The 14,492-nt window shown below is 55.8% G+C and overlaps 9 protein-coding genes across 9 annotated transcripts; 3 read left to right on the top strand and 6 right to left on the bottom strand.

Moving 5' to 3' along the window:
* Positions 1-751: 751 nt before the first annotated feature.
* VTJ04DRAFT_187 (uncharacterized protein) lies at positions 752-1,410 on the top strand (the record flags this gene model as incomplete). The annotated part of the gene is made up of 2 exons (XM_069359604.1): positions 752-1,129; positions 1,393-1,410. 2 exons carry the CDS (start codon positions 752-754, stop codon positions 1,408-1,410), a joined length of 396 nt encoding a protein of 131 aa, XP_069222797.1.
* A 37-nt stretch (positions 1,411-1,447) lies between these two features.
* VTJ04DRAFT_188 (uncharacterized protein) lies at positions 1,448-2,630 on the top strand (the record flags this gene model as incomplete). The annotated part of the gene is made up of 3 exons (XM_069359615.1): positions 1,448-1,675; positions 1,764-2,039; positions 2,202-2,630. The coding sequence occupies 3 exons, from the start codon at positions 1,448-1,450 to the stop codon at positions 2,628-2,630; spliced, it is 933 nt and encodes a 310-aa protein (XP_069222798.1).
* Positions 2,631-2,671: 41 nt separating this feature from the next.
* On the top strand, positions 2,672-2,993 carry VTJ04DRAFT_189 (uncharacterized protein; the record flags this gene model as incomplete). Its single annotated transcript, XM_069359626.1, has 2 exons — positions 2,672-2,733; positions 2,783-2,993. 2 exons carry the CDS (start codon positions 2,672-2,674, stop codon positions 2,991-2,993), a joined length of 273 nt encoding a protein of 90 aa, XP_069222799.1.
* Positions 2,994-3,569: 576 nt separating this feature from the next.
* Positions 3,570-4,431, bottom strand: VTJ04DRAFT_190 (uncharacterized protein; the record flags this gene model as incomplete). Its single annotated transcript, XM_069359638.1, has 2 exons — positions 3,570-3,903; positions 3,971-4,431. 2 exons carry the CDS (start codon positions 4,429-4,431, stop codon positions 3,570-3,572), a joined length of 795 nt encoding a protein of 264 aa, XP_069222800.1.
* A 519-nt stretch (positions 4,432-4,950) lies between these two features.
* Positions 4,951-6,309, bottom strand: VTJ04DRAFT_191 (uncharacterized protein; the record flags this gene model as incomplete). Its single annotated transcript, XM_069359649.1, has 1 exon — positions 4,951-6,309. The coding sequence occupies one exon, from the start codon at positions 6,307-6,309 to the stop codon at positions 4,951-4,953; it is 1,359 nt and encodes a 452-aa protein (XP_069222801.1).
* A 2,804-nt stretch (positions 6,310-9,113) lies between these two features.
* VTJ04DRAFT_192 (uncharacterized protein) lies at positions 9,114-9,449 on the bottom strand (the record flags this gene model as incomplete). The annotated part of the gene is made up of 1 exon (XM_069359660.1): positions 9,114-9,449. The coding sequence occupies one exon, from the start codon at positions 9,447-9,449 to the stop codon at positions 9,114-9,116; it is 336 nt and encodes a 111-aa protein (XP_069222802.1).
* A 28-nt stretch (positions 9,450-9,477) lies between these two features.
* Positions 9,478-10,853, bottom strand: VTJ04DRAFT_193 (uncharacterized protein; the record flags this gene model as incomplete). The annotated part of the gene is made up of 6 exons (XM_069359671.1): positions 9,478-9,506; positions 9,577-9,921; positions 9,990-10,170; positions 10,233-10,474; positions 10,559-10,759; positions 10,820-10,853. The coding sequence occupies 6 exons, from the start codon at positions 10,851-10,853 to the stop codon at positions 9,478-9,480; spliced, it is 1,032 nt and encodes a 343-aa protein (XP_069222803.1).
* Positions 10,854-10,913: 60 nt separating this feature from the next.
* Positions 10,914-12,568, bottom strand: VTJ04DRAFT_194 (uncharacterized protein; the record flags this gene model as incomplete). The annotated part of the gene is made up of 2 exons (XM_069359682.1): positions 10,914-11,317; positions 12,565-12,568. The coding sequence occupies 2 exons, from the start codon at positions 12,566-12,568 to the stop codon at positions 10,914-10,916; spliced, it is 408 nt and encodes a 135-aa protein (XP_069222804.1).
* Positions 12,569-13,576: 1,008 nt separating this feature from the next.
* VTJ04DRAFT_195 (uncharacterized protein) lies at positions 13,577-13,882 on the bottom strand (the record flags this gene model as incomplete). Its single annotated transcript, XM_069359693.1, has 1 exon — positions 13,577-13,882. One exon carries the CDS (start codon positions 13,880-13,882, stop codon positions 13,577-13,579), a length of 306 nt encoding a protein of 101 aa, XP_069222805.1.
* Positions 13,883-14,492: the final 610 nt, after the last annotated feature.

Genomic DNA, 14,492 nt, shown 5'->3' on the forward strand with positions numbered 1-14,492 from the left:
AAAAAAAAAAAAAAAAAAACCTTAATTTTCGAAGACGAGCTGCTTTGAAGACCTCGGATCGGACACCAGCTGTGATCCAATTCTGCTGAGTTGATGAGTTGATTACCACAACGGCCAACGGTCTTAGCAACACATCCACATCATCCTTCAGGGACAGACAGTAGTACTTCGGACGTGGGTTTCTGGGGACTGGAATGCGGCTCTTCACACGGCAACTCCCGAGCAACACCCGGTCTGAGACAAGACGAACCTCTCGCACATGCAACCTCAAACCTCACATCAGTGGCCGGGTGCATGTCCCGGGTCCCCGGAGGAACCCCCACTCGAGCAGCTTTGATGCACAGATGACTGAGCCGACGCAGCAGAGTCATTGCCAGTCCCAGCCTGCCCTTTTTTTTACGAAACAGAGCGAAGAGAGGTTCCATGTCCCGTGATTCCTGTTGTGTTGTCCGTGGTGGTTCGTGTTGGTGTGGTTCAACAAGGCCGACGAGGCGGCCGAGGCCGAGACAAGAACAAGGATTGTTTCGCAGCCCGGCCGGCGCTTTGATTGGCTGGTTTGCAGTGGCGACTCGAAATGCATGGAATGGACAGGGGATGCTCCTGGCACTCGCACTGGAGCTGCCCAGCTTGGCTCAGGTCTGTGTTGTCCGTGCTTCTCACCGCAGCTGAACGGCGTCAACAAGATGCCGCGAGGTGAATGTGAGTCGTCCAGTGGAAGGGGGACGAAAACAAAACCTCGGATCTTGCAGCGATGCAGCCAATCACAGCTCATTGCAGCTGGCCTGCATCCAAGGGACCCACCAGACGCGACGGCACCCCAAACAGCCAGCGGCAGCTGGGGGGCAACCAGGGCAGCTCAGGGAAGCCAGACGAGCCCAGCCCAGGTCGATCCAGGGGCTCTGAGTGGACGATTCGCCGGGTAGGCCCCCACTCAGAGAGGGAAGTGGGTCACCCCAGTCCAAAACGGGGCCAGATGGGTCCGCATCCCAGCCTCCCCATTCAATTCACCTTCAGTCTTCCCGACATCCACACGCTTCCAAGCTTCCCAGCTGCTGGTGTGAGATTTTGCGACCGGCCAACCCCAAAGATTCCCCTCGAAGACTCTCGTCCACCGCCCTGCACTTCGATCGTAAGTCTGTCCCCCGCCTCTCCAGTGCCCCGCCGACATCGTCGTCTTGCTTCTCCATCGCCGTGGACAGTCTGCCGGCATTGGGCGTTGCGCTGTCGTCACAAGGTGCCATCGGCAGTTTGGCCAGTTTCCCAGTTGCTGGAGCATCGTGTAAACAAAGGTGTTGGCCCGACACAACCGCGACGCCGCACCACGACGACCGATTTTGTGCACAACATCGCGTCCAACACGAACTCTCGAGGCTAATGCACAGTTGCTGTCAGGCCGCTGCATCGAGTTAAATGTTGATTTGATCCCCGCGCCGCCCTTTCCGCCGCCATGTCGTCGCTGAAGATCGAGCGGGAGACGGTCACCGAGACCGTCAAGGACGTCGTCGCCGAGAACCTCGCGAGGCATGACAGCTTCGTCGGCAAGACTGCCGAGCGCATCGCTGAGGCCGCGCGGGGCGATTTGCCCGGTACCAGCGGCAAGCATCCTATCTCCGCCGTCGTCGGTACTGCTCTCACCGGCGGCCGTAAGAATGCCGGCACCCGGGGCTACCTCGCGGTAAGCTTAACCCCAACTGCCCTTCTTCGCCGACTAGGCGTCGTGAGACATGCGCCATGGCTAACATAGTGACTGTCGCGACATATAGGCCTACCTGAAGCAGCTGGAGGACCACCCGCTGCGGACCAAGATGCTCACGGCCGGTGCCCTGGCCGGCGGCCAGGAGCTGCTCGCTTCGTGGCTGGCCAAGGACCGCAACAAGCACGGCAACTACTTCACAGCGCGCGTCCCCAAGATGGCCTGCTACGGAGCCCTCGTCAGCGCACCTCTCGGCCACTTCCTCATCTGGGTGCTCCAGAAGATCTTTAGCGGGCGCACCAGCCTGCGTGCCAAGATCATGCAGATCCTCGTCAGCAACCTGATTGTATGTCCAAAACTCATTTCCAATTTTGCCGTCCCTTGACTTTGATCGTCTTTTCATGGCCCTCGTCCTATCTTGGGGAGAAGAGCTGGATGTGGATTGATGATTGAATTGGGATGAAGATGATGGGACCAGGACAGCCATGCTAACGTGAAACCTTTGCAGATTGCCCCCATCCAAAACACCATTTACCTCGTGGCCATGGCTCTCATCGCCGGCGCCAAGACGTTCCACCAGGTCAAGGCGACGCTGCGCGTCAGCTTCTGGAAGGTGATGCGCGTGAGCTGGATCACGTCACCCATCTGCCTGGCCTTCGCGCAGAAGTTCCTGCCTCAGGACCTGTGGGTGCCTTTCTTCAACATTGTCAGCTTCATCATTGGCACCTACATCAACACCGTCACCAAGAAGAAGCGCCTTGCGGCTCTGCGCAAGAAGCACTTTGGCGAGGGCCCGCGCGGCCCCGCTGGCGCCGGCTCCGGCTCCACCATCGGAGGCCCCACCATGGGCGGCCCCACTATGGGCGGCCACCACCGCCCGGAGGACTACCCCCCTCTGGGCCCCCAGCCTCCGCTTGGCCCGAACCCTCCCTACTAAGCAGACACTGACTGCTGAATCGGGAAGTGACATGAGGTTGGATGCCGGGTGGTAGCGGGCGTGAGGATGTCGAAATACTCTCTGCGGGATGGGATGGTGTGTGGTCTAGTGTGTGTGACATGAGTACATGACGACGGCCCCTGCCTGGACAGCATCTCCACGCGTCGTACCTTGGGAGGTATCTACCGCAGGAGGATTAGAAAACGCCGGTGCGATCCCAGGCAAGCCAGGTATTTAACGACGCTCTCTGTGACGTTCTGGAGGATCCAAAGGGCGGTTGGTTTCGGGGCGGCCCTTTACGGGAGTTTGGCGAGACGGCGGGGATACCTGTATAATGTTCGTTGGCTATGTTGTGTTTCTTGATGACCTGGTTTGGATATAGCAGCGATGGGTAGATGACTATATTGTTTTGGATACCTTGTACCAATGTCCCAAATACCCAATGCCCGTGATAATAATTGTTGGGGTTTTCATAGGAGATGTTGTCCACGGGGCCTGCTTCTCTTTGCAATCAATAGATGAGACCCTAGAGTTGGTCTTCACTTTCTCGCCCTTTCCTCTCATGCCTCTATTCCGCCACCTCTTTAGTAATCTGGTTCGACAGTCCAACGTTTGGTCCGTAATCCCGAAATCTGCTGAACCGCCACCACCGAAAGTGTTGGTTCTGGTGGCTTCAACACGGGATTCGGATGGGTATCCAAGCTTTGATGACGTGGGTGACAGCATGGGAACCGTAAAGAGCCGTCAGTACGTATGCGCTTGTCCAAGACGTCGGAGGATCAGCCAATATGGAGGACATCATCTCTATCGGCCCGTTGGAATCCAGAGGTCATGGACTGGGTGACATTCCCAGTTGGTCGGAGCGGGCACGCAGCAGCGGTATTTGGTTGAGGGGTCTGGACTGGCCATATCATTGTAGAACGGTGGATGCCCGCCATCTCACCCTGCGTTCCCCCCAACAATCTCATGGTTCTCGAGCATGAAGCTGGGGCTCCAGTACTCCCATTCCTCACTCTGCTTGTCGACCCAGAGCATGCCCTCGCTCACCAGGTCCTCGATCGCCGTTTGGGCGCGGGCACGCATCCAGCCCAAGTTGGCCATGAGCATAGACACGCTGACGTAGCCCAACACCTGTGCCGCCTCGAGTACGGCGCTCTGGTCCGTGTTCAGCTCTTTGGGTACCGACCGGATGTAGGGCTTGCTGCCGACCTTGATGACACTGTAGGCCGAGCCCAGAGGTTTGAGGGTGTTGACCGCGCGGAGGATGTCGTCCCTGTAGTCCATAAGAGCAAGGTCAGTATGCGCGTCGTGCACTGACGAGAGAAGGGAACAAAACCGACTCGGTAATCTCAGACGCCCCCTCCATGCGGCCGCGCATGATCCTCTCGCGGACCTTGCGCAGCTCAATCAGGCCCCCATTTTCGCCGCGCGTCTCGCTGCACACCTCCACCACGCGCACCGCCAGCTCAAAGTAAAAATCGTTGACGGACCGGCCCAGCAGCTGCGCCCAAATTGAACCCCCTCCTGAACCCCCGCCGGACTGGCTGCTGCTACTACTGGCGAGCGGGTCGACGCCGATGGCGGCACACATGCGCGCGAACTGGGCGCGGAAGGTCGGGTTGGAGCGGATGTCCTTGCCGTGGGTCTGGGCGAATTGTTGTAGCAGCGAGCGGAAGACGGCAAGTTGCGTTTCGAGGGCCTGGGCGTTGGCGGAGCGCAGGTTGGAGCCGTGGGTCGCGTACTGCGCCGACGTGAGTCGCGAGCGGTCGAAGGCGGCGAGGCCGACGCCTTTGCGTGACATTATTTGCTTTCCCGTTGGTATCAGATGGGTACACCGTGTCAGCCTGTTTGTCGTGAGGGTGTACGAATAGGGGGGGTGGTTGTTGAAAGGTTGATTTGTCACATTCCAGGGCCAGGTTTGAGGTGGTGGTTAGCGGCGGGGAATGGGAAGCGGTCGAGATGACGTCGTCGCGCCGATAAGATAAAGCATCACATGCCACTCTCTCCCAACTCAACCACAAACTTCTTAAGTGACAACAGTGTCATGATGATCTTTCAAAACTCATATCCTGTAGTGCTTAGATTTGTTAAGATGGTCGATCCATCGTCTCATGTTGGACAATCCGTAAATCTTTCCGGTGAATGGTCCGAGTTGTCACCTTCTCTAATAGCTCGCGGGATGACAATCTTGTAGAGGTGGCCGAGTCAGTCACTATAGTGTCTCTTCCATGGATAGGTATCTCCGAGAAGGTATAAATGATATGATAACTGCAACATAACGATACTGCATCACAAGACATGATTGACTATGAATAGCCTACTAATCTCGGAACGAAACCATGCCAACCTCTCTCCCATCTTCATCCAACTCCACAACGACTGGCTGGTCATCCTCCTCTTCGTCACTATCCACTGGCATGTCGCTCTGGTTAACCATATTAAGACCCTTTGCAGTCACCTTCCCAGGATCAGCTCTCAGGTCCCAATTCCACCTCCACAGCCACGCCTCCAGTTCTTCCAACGCCTCCACCACTGCCCTATGTTCACCTGTCACCGTGCGGTTGTCACTCCTGCCTAGTCCCGAGAGCAAAGCGCTTACCCGGCGCTTGTACTCTATCAGCGCAAGCCTCAACTTCTCCCTGTTGTGTGGCTTGTACTGGAAAATCGGTCTTTCACTGCTGGGCCCGTCACGTTTCGTACGCTTGTCCTCGTCCGTTGCTTGGTTGTCGGCGTCAGACCCCGAAGAGGAGCCAAAGTAATACTCGGTATAGAGAAGCTGAGCGTGGAGGGTGCGTATGACGCCCGCGGTGAATCGCGGGCGAGTAATTGCAGCATGGTAGGCCCGCAGCAGGATCTTGAGGACAAGGTTCCACCACTGCTCCAAGCACGCGGCATTGCCGATGTGCGTGCCGGTGAGGAAGGTGAATTGCAATTCGGCGAGGATTCCTTGTTCGCTGATTCTGCCTTGGTTATTGCTCAAGAGGGCTTCGATTCGTGCCGAGGTGTCCTCGCTTCTGGCGGAACGATTGCCGGTGAGGTCGAGGACTTGGAGGTCGCGGAAGTCTTGAAGAAAGAGGAAATTGAAGCCGCTGTTATTGTTTGGTGCGTCTTCATCGCGCCGGACATCGGTTGAGTCGACGAAGATCTCGCCAAGGCCGTCCTTCCCGGTGATTCTGGTCAAGGACTCGAGGGATATGTTGCTCGTCAGGGTACACCAGTGCTTTGCGGGTTCTCGTGCCCATTCTGGGAGCGGATCACCCAACGACCAGTGAGTCCCGGTCTTGTTGCGGTCATGGATGCGATCATGTAGCGTGTAAGGCTTCAAGTCTGAGGAGACAGACTCCAGGTGGTTGGTGTTGTGGGGAGTTGTCGGGTCTCCCAGTGTCTCGTTGTAGCTATCCCATTCTTTCACCCTCACAGCGCGATTGGTGCGGTTGGTTACAAACCAGTAGCCGCATCGAGACACACCTTCAATCTGCTGAACCCACAGGAGGTGTGTCCCCGGGGGGATGTCCCGGAAGCCGGCGAAGCTCTTACTTGTCGTTATGGCCAAGGCATCAAGGCCAACCATGAACTTGTCTGGTAGGCCTATGGTCCTGAACACATCTCCTGCTCCCGGACAGGAGGTGGTCGACTCTGAAGCAGAGCTTCTATCTTGTCCCTCAGTTGACGTAGCCATGTTTCGCTTTTCTTGTGATATTGAGACGTCGTTATGAGGTGGGAAGAATTCCGGGCTGGCCACGAAAATAATGCTCTGAGACTATGCTAAGTGATCATCAGAGCATCAGAGTGGTAATTGTTGATGTGTTTCAGTTGTTTGGTAGTGGTCGTTCTGCTTCTAGAACCCCACAGCAACAAGACGAAGATGCACAGTGCTTTCCACATAAGCACACGGACTGCTCTCTGGCTCAAGGCGAGTCCATGACCTTATGGTATATAGGTCCCCCTGACTTTTGGAATCCAATGGATAGTGAGCAACGGAAGATTTTTATGTCCATAGAATACCAGTTGAGTGAGAATAAACCGACGCGAGACCCCAGATACTTCAATCATAACCTATAGAGTCAACAGCCTGTATAACCCTGGCACAAGAACGACTCGAGGCGCAGTACGTACTCCGTAAGAAAACATTAGCGCCACAAACAGTGCGGGATCCTCCGCAGATTAGCGTCGTCCCGTGTAACCACCGTGCTGGTAGAAGCAGTTTGGTACTGTATATCTAGACCACCAATGCATGCCGGCGCAGTAGCGTCCTTCGGTTCCTTCCAAACTCTTCATCCGAACATGCGCTTCGCATTTGCTGATCATGCAGATGGGATGCTGACAGGGACACACGCTAGGATCGGCCCGTAGCAGCGGCGACAAGCGCGGGTATTGTTGCCACGTTTAGTCACGAAGATCCGAAGCTCAGATCGGCGCGGTGGTCGGCTTGTTGGCCCAATGTCCGGGGCCCTCTGGGAGTACAACAAAAACAACACTCAAAAAAACAAATCGAATATTGTTTTGATAGAAGACGCACTGCTTCCACGTTGTCGGGTCGGGGGATGACGACATCAAGCAAACTGCTGCCTCCGAGGATTCAAGTCTCGGCACGATTCAACCGGTCCGATGAGCTACGTACCAGCCCGGCTTATCGTTACACTCTCCCGAGTCGCACAAGGATCTGAAGGGCCTGTCTTCGTTGATGCCTGTGCCTTGTGCCACACCACCGAGGAGGTGTCATTTTCCGCCGGTCTTGAGTTTTCTCAGCACCTCGCGTTCTCGGTACCACCGCGATTGTACGCCGCCGCCACCGCCCCCGTCGAACGCTACCTATGCACCGATGCAGCCTGCCAATACCCCATTGACAGTTTTTAAAAACAAACCCGGATGGCGCGGCTACAAGTGGCCATGACGTCTCTCGTTTCTTGACCATATACAGACATAGGTAGCTCGGTCGTCGCTTGACCCTCTCACCATTCACCCCTCGCCTTCGGCCGACCCGCCGGCGATGGTGTGGTTACACAGAGCTAACTCGAACAAGGTTAAACATCCACCATCCCTAGAACCCAACGCCCGGAGATGCAGCAGGCACAAGGGCCGAGTGGGACATGGGAATAAAAAAAGAAGGGAAAAAATTAGTGTATTACTCTGTAAGAAGGGACGCTAAAATAATACACGATCCTACCGTCCGGCTGTGGCGTGCTGGTGGCATGTAAAATAGGTAGTAACACAACATTGGGACGGCATACAACTTTCCCGTCCTGCAATTTAGAAATTTATCCTACTTCCTCTCAGAACTTTTGCCTCCTTGCTCATGCTCATGAGTTCATGATGCATACGAGTAGGCGCACATCTCCGTCTTTGCCACGCGGCTCCTTAAGGTACCTCCTACTTTTCACAGCTCTTTCCTCATCAAGACACAAGATAGCATCAATCGGATGGCAGAGATCGGGAGACATTGCGGCGAAAGCCGAGTTCCAAGGGTGCTGTTGTGTTCTTTACTTACCGTACCACACTTACCAGTTTCCATACAAGCGTGACTGGCTGGAGCACCTAAACACCACCACACCTTATTTTTCCATTGCAGACTCGTCCCAAACTACCGGATCCGAGACTTTGGGACCTTCCTTGTTTGCCTGCTGAGCCGCACCCAAGAAATCTGGGGAAACGGAAAAAAACGACACTTGTGCATGCCCAGCCAAAGACAAAAAATCCCGATGCCATGGATATGGGAAAATCAAGCTTTGGAAGAAATCAAGCCGAAACAACGTTGGCGCGGATCTGCTGGATTGCCATGTCAACTTGCAAGTCCGAGAGAACCCAGGACTGCAATATGATAGCGCCCTGACATCAGCATGACAGGCACGGTTTTGACGTGGTGCGAAGTAGGGCTGAAAGAAAACTGTTTGTTTCACGAAGCAGCATCTCAAATGAACGGGGCGGCCATTGGAAAGAATTAGAAATTCAACGTGATCAACTCAATCAGACCAGTGGCCATCAAGCACATCAACATGGTCGTTTGCTGAGGATTCCCTCGCGTCTGTGCAGCCGCTTCGCAAAGCAGCCCGCAGGCGCTACAACCCAAAGGTAGAGAACACCCGACGCCTTCCACGCCCCATCAAACCGCGTGTGGTTTGGTGTCCTTTTCCCCAGCCAAAACCCACCTGGTCTTCGTCCCCTTTCAACTCCATTACTCGGTATCCGATCCCATCACCATAAACTCGCCCCCTTCCATGTACCCTCCATTACCCCTCCTTTTGTCGTTCCCCATTATGCTTCACCGCGCCCACCAACCAAGAGAAAGATGATCGGAAAGGAGACCGTTTCATCACTCCCCATGAGAGCCGTCTGCAAACCGCGCCGCGTTCCCCAATCCAATGCTGATGCACTCCCAACCCACCAGACCGCTCAGAATCACCAACCTCCTTGTCTTGAAATCCCATCTTCTCCTTTCATTCGGGGTATATCCGACTGACTGTCCAGAAAAAAAACTCGTATGACTCAAGTTACACAACCACAAAACAATGCTCCAGCGTGATGAAAGAGACAATACACCAAACATGCAACGACACACACCTTTCCCATGCTCTGACTCCATGTAAATGTCAATGAAAAGCAAATCGCGTGGAAGGGGGATGAATATGCGCAGGGGGTAGTAAAAAGTGCAAAACAAAAACACAACAATGTCATAAAACAAAAGCCAGGGCGAGGAGGGGTCATTAGCGAGACACGCTTCGTCTCACGCCGCCTCGCCCAGCCTTCCTCAGAGAATGAGACGGCTATGTACGATGGCTTCTCCCAAGCCTGAGCGCCAATTATTACTGGGCGGCCGGCCATGCAGCCCGAGTCAAGACATTATTGTTGCTCAGTGACTCGGAGGCTGGGCGGTACTGTCTAGTAGAGAGCGCTCATGTTAGCATATCGCCATCTAAAAATGTAGGGGAGAAGGGGTGTACACACGTACGAGGCGAGTAGATCTGCTGGCTGGACTGGGCGTACGGTGACGTCGGGGTAGTATAGTTGGGATAGTTATACTCGGGGAGCTGTTGCTGCATGCTCGGCGGGGGAGGAGGGGCATAGCGAGCAGGCTGGTAGCCGATCGGGGGCAGCTGGACCGTCGTGGTAGCTGGGTAGGTGGTCGGGGTTTGGGTGGTGTCCGTGGTTGTCTGCGGGTCGGTGCTGCCGTTCTGGGCCGCGGCCGCGGCAGCGGCAGCAGCTTGACGCTGGCGCTCCTCCTCAGCAGCCGCAGCCTTGCGAGCCTCCTCCTCCTTCTTCCTAGCCTTCCACTCGCGACGAATCTCCTTGAACTCTGTGCAACAAAGTCAGTAATCATATGTGCCGAGCGATGCAGACCGGCCTGAAAAATCCCGGACATACCATCGGGAGTGCGCTTGGCGCCATGGCCCTGCATGGTGACGTGGGCATTGAGATGGTTCAAGGTACCATAGGCCTTTTCGCAGCCGTTATAGCCGCACTTGTACATGCGCTCAATCTCCTCATAACGCCTTCGAGGACGCTTATGTTGTTGGGCGCCGGGAATCGGGACGAAGCTGTAGACCTACGCCAGCCAAGTCAGTATGGCCCAGTTGGCCAAGAGCATGTGGTAAGTGCTGAACAAACCTGATGGGGGCGACCCGGGGGAGCAGTCGCGGTCGGACTCGGGCCCTGGTGGAAGATGTGGGTGCCGGGAGTGAGGTGACCGGTGGCCTGCTGGCCATAGCCGGCCCAGTCGGGACGGGGCTGGGTGTACAGGCTTGGGGTGGGGTGCTGATAGCTTTGCGACATGTCCGGGTGAGGCGGCGCATACGGAGGATACTGGCTGTGTGTGGTATATGTCGGGCTGGCACCTGCAATGGAAGGATCTATAGGCAGAGAGGCGTCAGATTTGGCGTGAACTGGTTGAAAAGCTGCATGACTGCGGCCATCTGGAAGAGGCATGGACGGACTTGTTGGTGTTTGCGGCATTCCCCCGTTGGCACCATTCGGGGTGCTGGCCGGGTGGTAGGGACGCTGCATGTCGGCGAAGGTGCTGGACCTCGAGGTGGGAGGGTAGACGCCGTATTCCGAGGTGGGAGTGGCCGAGTTGGAGTAGCTAGTTGCCCGCGTCTCTGGCTGCGTCGCGTAGGGAGCGGCGGCAGAGGCAGGATCTACAGGTTCCGCCTTAGACTGCGTGTCGCCGACGACACTGGGATGGGGCGAAGGCAAACCTGACTGCGAATACTCGGTGGCGCTGCGCTCCATGGAGAACTGATTAAATATTGGGTTGGGTAGCGATGCCAGACCGGTTTGGCGCCAAAGGACTTAAGGCCGGGGACGGAGGAAGAAGCGAGGCAGGGTGGTCGACACGCGGGGTGGAATGGTGGTTGTTCTCTTCTCGAACGGGTGGGCAGGGGGCCGATCCAAGGGGATGGATGGAAGATGCAGGTGAGTTGAGCAGTCAACACACAATGCGACTCCTCGGCAGCAACACACCGCGGTAGGGCAGCAAGAAAAAGGATATGACGGATATAGACAGACGGCGTGTCGGCCGGCACAGGCAGGGTCCCTCGGATTTATTTGGGTGCCCGCCAGAGGCGCGAATCCCAAGAGATGCCAGTGGAGACCGAGGAGAGGGAGGGGTCCCGGAGTGCGGTGGACAACGAGAGGTGTGAGAGTGTGTGAGTGGTGATGGCGGGAGTGGATCTCTCTGTCCCCGAGGCACAGCACTAAACTAGTTTAGTGAGCGCAGGACAGCGGAGAGGTCGAGGGCTGGGGCCTTGTCGGTTCTCTGTGGTTGGGGTAGCGTTGCGCACACGCAGCAGAAGTTGCGAAAGCGATTTAGCGCGCGATCTGGGCACGCTAGTGAGACCAGAGCCGCAGAGACGTAAAGTTTAGCTCCCGAGTCCCGACGTGACGGTCGACGAACGACGCGCCTGAGGTTCTTTTGCGCAAAAGAAAAAGGCAGGAAGGCCTTCGATCTTTGTTCCAGGACTCGGAGAAACCCGAAAATGGCCAGTGACAGGTCGGTCGAAGGGTGATTTGCGAGGACTCCGAGAAGAGAAAATCGAGTCTAGCGCGGGACCGAGGGTGAGTTTTATAACTGGTGTGGGGGTTGAGACTGGTAGGGGTGGAGGAAATTGATGAGAGGGATGGGGTCTGCCCGTCGACCGAGGGTTGTGGTGTGCAAGGAAACGGGACTGAGGGTGATGGTTATCCGCACGCCGCGCTTTGCCCACACTGGCTTGAAGAGGGGCTGATTTCGAGAGTGGAGCCCTTTCTGCCTCTCGCAATGTTCCAGAGCCAGCGAATGAAAGATATCGAAATGGCTGAGAAGTTTGTGAGTTTGTTATTGTTTTGTTGTGAGTTGAGTGTCTTGTGTTCATCCAGCCGAGAAGGTGTGAGGTGAGGAAGACGGCAAGTTTCGAGTGGTCGCATTCCCTGCCCAAAGAATATCCAGGTTTAGTGAATGCTACAAGCAGGGCAGTGTAATGCTGGTCACACAAAGTACACAATGCTTGTAACGAGTCCGGATACCATCCGATCTCTCTAGTGTCAGGTATCAAAAGCCCAACTTTGGGAAAAAAAAACCACACACCGCTTCTGCCTCCGGTTCCTTCCCTTCTTTCATGTTGCGAACCCACTCCACGACGCTGGGTAGAGGGGTCAAGCCTCGGCAGGGGCGTTGCTTGGCATCTGTCATTGCCTCCTTCCCCAGGTCCTGTGGCAATCCTCCAAAAGTCACGAGCCGGACCGTCTTGTGTTCACTGCATTGCTCCTCGACGCCAAAAGTAAATTAGCACTGTACCGCATTACAAGCAGCGCCCGCCATCGAAGGCTTCCATGCCCCAGCGCAATGCAACTCGAAGGACTTTGCCATGTCTTCTGCTGCTGCTCCTTTTTTTTTCGGAGTCCGTGTGGTTGGGAAGGGCCTGCTTTTGTCAGCCAATCCACCCAATCAACCATGCGGACCCACCCATGGAGAACAGGTCTCGTGGTCTAACGCATTTAGGTAAGCCCCCCACATGATCGAACCCAGTCCTTTGGGCTTGTTTCCCTGGGATTGCTCTTCTCCGCACAGTGTCTATTTCTACCGTAGCTTTGCTTTGCATGCAGTTAACGCAGCACGCGTCAAGGTCCCCAGCTCGGGTCGCCTGTGAGGTCGCCTGCAGCTGACACATACCTACAACCGGGCTTGTTGTTGTTCACCTTTTCATCAGCTGCGGCATCACGGAGCACTCCGGTGTCCCCGTTCTGTGTTGTTCCATCATGTACTATAGTAATTTCATGTATGGGCAGGTACACCGTAAATTCACCGACGGAAACTTATCGGAGACTGGTGACGTGTGTTGTTGTTTTGGGAGGAGACCACATGAGATGGAGATGGTCGGGTCGGATATCGCTCGCCAATCCTGGGGTCCCGTTCATCCTCTCTCACGCATTTCCCTTTCTCCCCGTCCCGTCCGTCGTCTCCAGTTCCCAAAACAACGAACGGAGCTTTGTCCTGTGGATGAGTGTGTCCAGCGTCCTCCGCTGGAGAGGAGAAGAGTGGGGCGATTGTAATGCGTAAGGCCCAATGGATCTGCATGGCTCCATCTCAGCCGGGCGGTGACGCCACCCCTGACCCTCTGGCCTCTCTGGGGGTGAGGGCATGGTTCCATTTGCCTGCCCCGAGTTCGCAGCCACATCCCTGCCCAACTCCCCACAGTTGCACTGACCCTCTGGTGTTTCTGACTCGTGTGGTGAAGCTCGCTCTGGGTGACCTGATGCAGAAAGCGATTCCCAGGGGTGGTGGGTTTCCGGCGTCTTGTTGTCTTGCCTTGTGCTGCCAGGGAATGTTTCTGATCAGCAGTGCTCTCTCTCACCGACACAGGGAGCGGGAGTGAGCAATAAGAGCTCATCTGGATCTGATCATGCTTGGGCAATACTTAAAAGTTGTGTTTAGCTGAGAAGAGACATGTCAAACGCAAGACAGACAGCCAGTTAGGTTAGCCGAGCGGACGGTCGCCGATCTTGATGAAAGCGGTGCGGCGGACGACGGACGTGGCTCCTCGGGCACCGGGGGGTTGGTGGGGAGGGTGGTCGGCCAAGGCTGCCCCGGCTCTGGGACGGCACATCGGATATCGGCGCTCCTCACCCAACAAGTCCTCGCGCTCTCTCCTCTCAGGAAGGGAAAGAATTCCACGCAAAAAGCATGCTGTCCAGCCCATCGGATGGTGGCGACCGCATTTGCGGATGTCCATGGGAAGTGAAACCTGACTGGAGAACGCATGCTGGACTCGGCGGAGCTTCATGATGCTTGTCGAACGAACCTGGGTTGTTTTGGTGGGAGTGAAGAGTTGGAATCGTCAAGCAGGGGTGCCACACCTCACCAGTTGTGGATTGGCTGTGGAGGAAACGAACGTGGTGAAGTGGAACCGATGGTATGGTTGAGGATCTGTGTGCCTTGTGATGGATTCAGCTCCGGTGCTCACACCCGAAACACAAGACTGACCATGGTAGACGAGACATTTGATAGGCATATCAAAAGCCTTGGCCCCTCTGCTATACGCACACGCGTATGTATGTACTGTACATACATATGACAAGGTGCGAGGCGCTCTATCACACAGTCTCCTGCGTTGCACTGCTCTGCAACACTTCCCTGTTTTGGGGCGTTCTGTGTTGTTGCCGCTCGGCTTGGCTTCGCGGCTAGGAACTTTCCAGCGCTGTGCGTTGACTTGTCTAGGACTTGTGACTATTGGGTGGGTCGCGCACAGATTAGGAACAGCGCGGCCATCCCCGTTTGCCTCCCCTCGTCTTTAGCGGAGAGAGGGCCGGCAGTCTTCAACGTGATCGGGGCTAGTCACCGCCAAACCACGTGCGGGACGGGCCCGAACCAGGGAAGGCAAATGTGTGTCTGGG

This window comes from Mycothermus thermophilus (assembly GCF_041956435.1).
Source record: "Mycothermus thermophilus strain CBS 625.91 unplaced genomic scaffold VTJ04scaffold_1, whole genome shotgun sequence".
Taxonomy (NCBI): Eukaryota; Fungi; Ascomycota; class Sordariomycetes; order Sordariales; family Chaetomiaceae; genus Mycothermus; species Mycothermus thermophilus.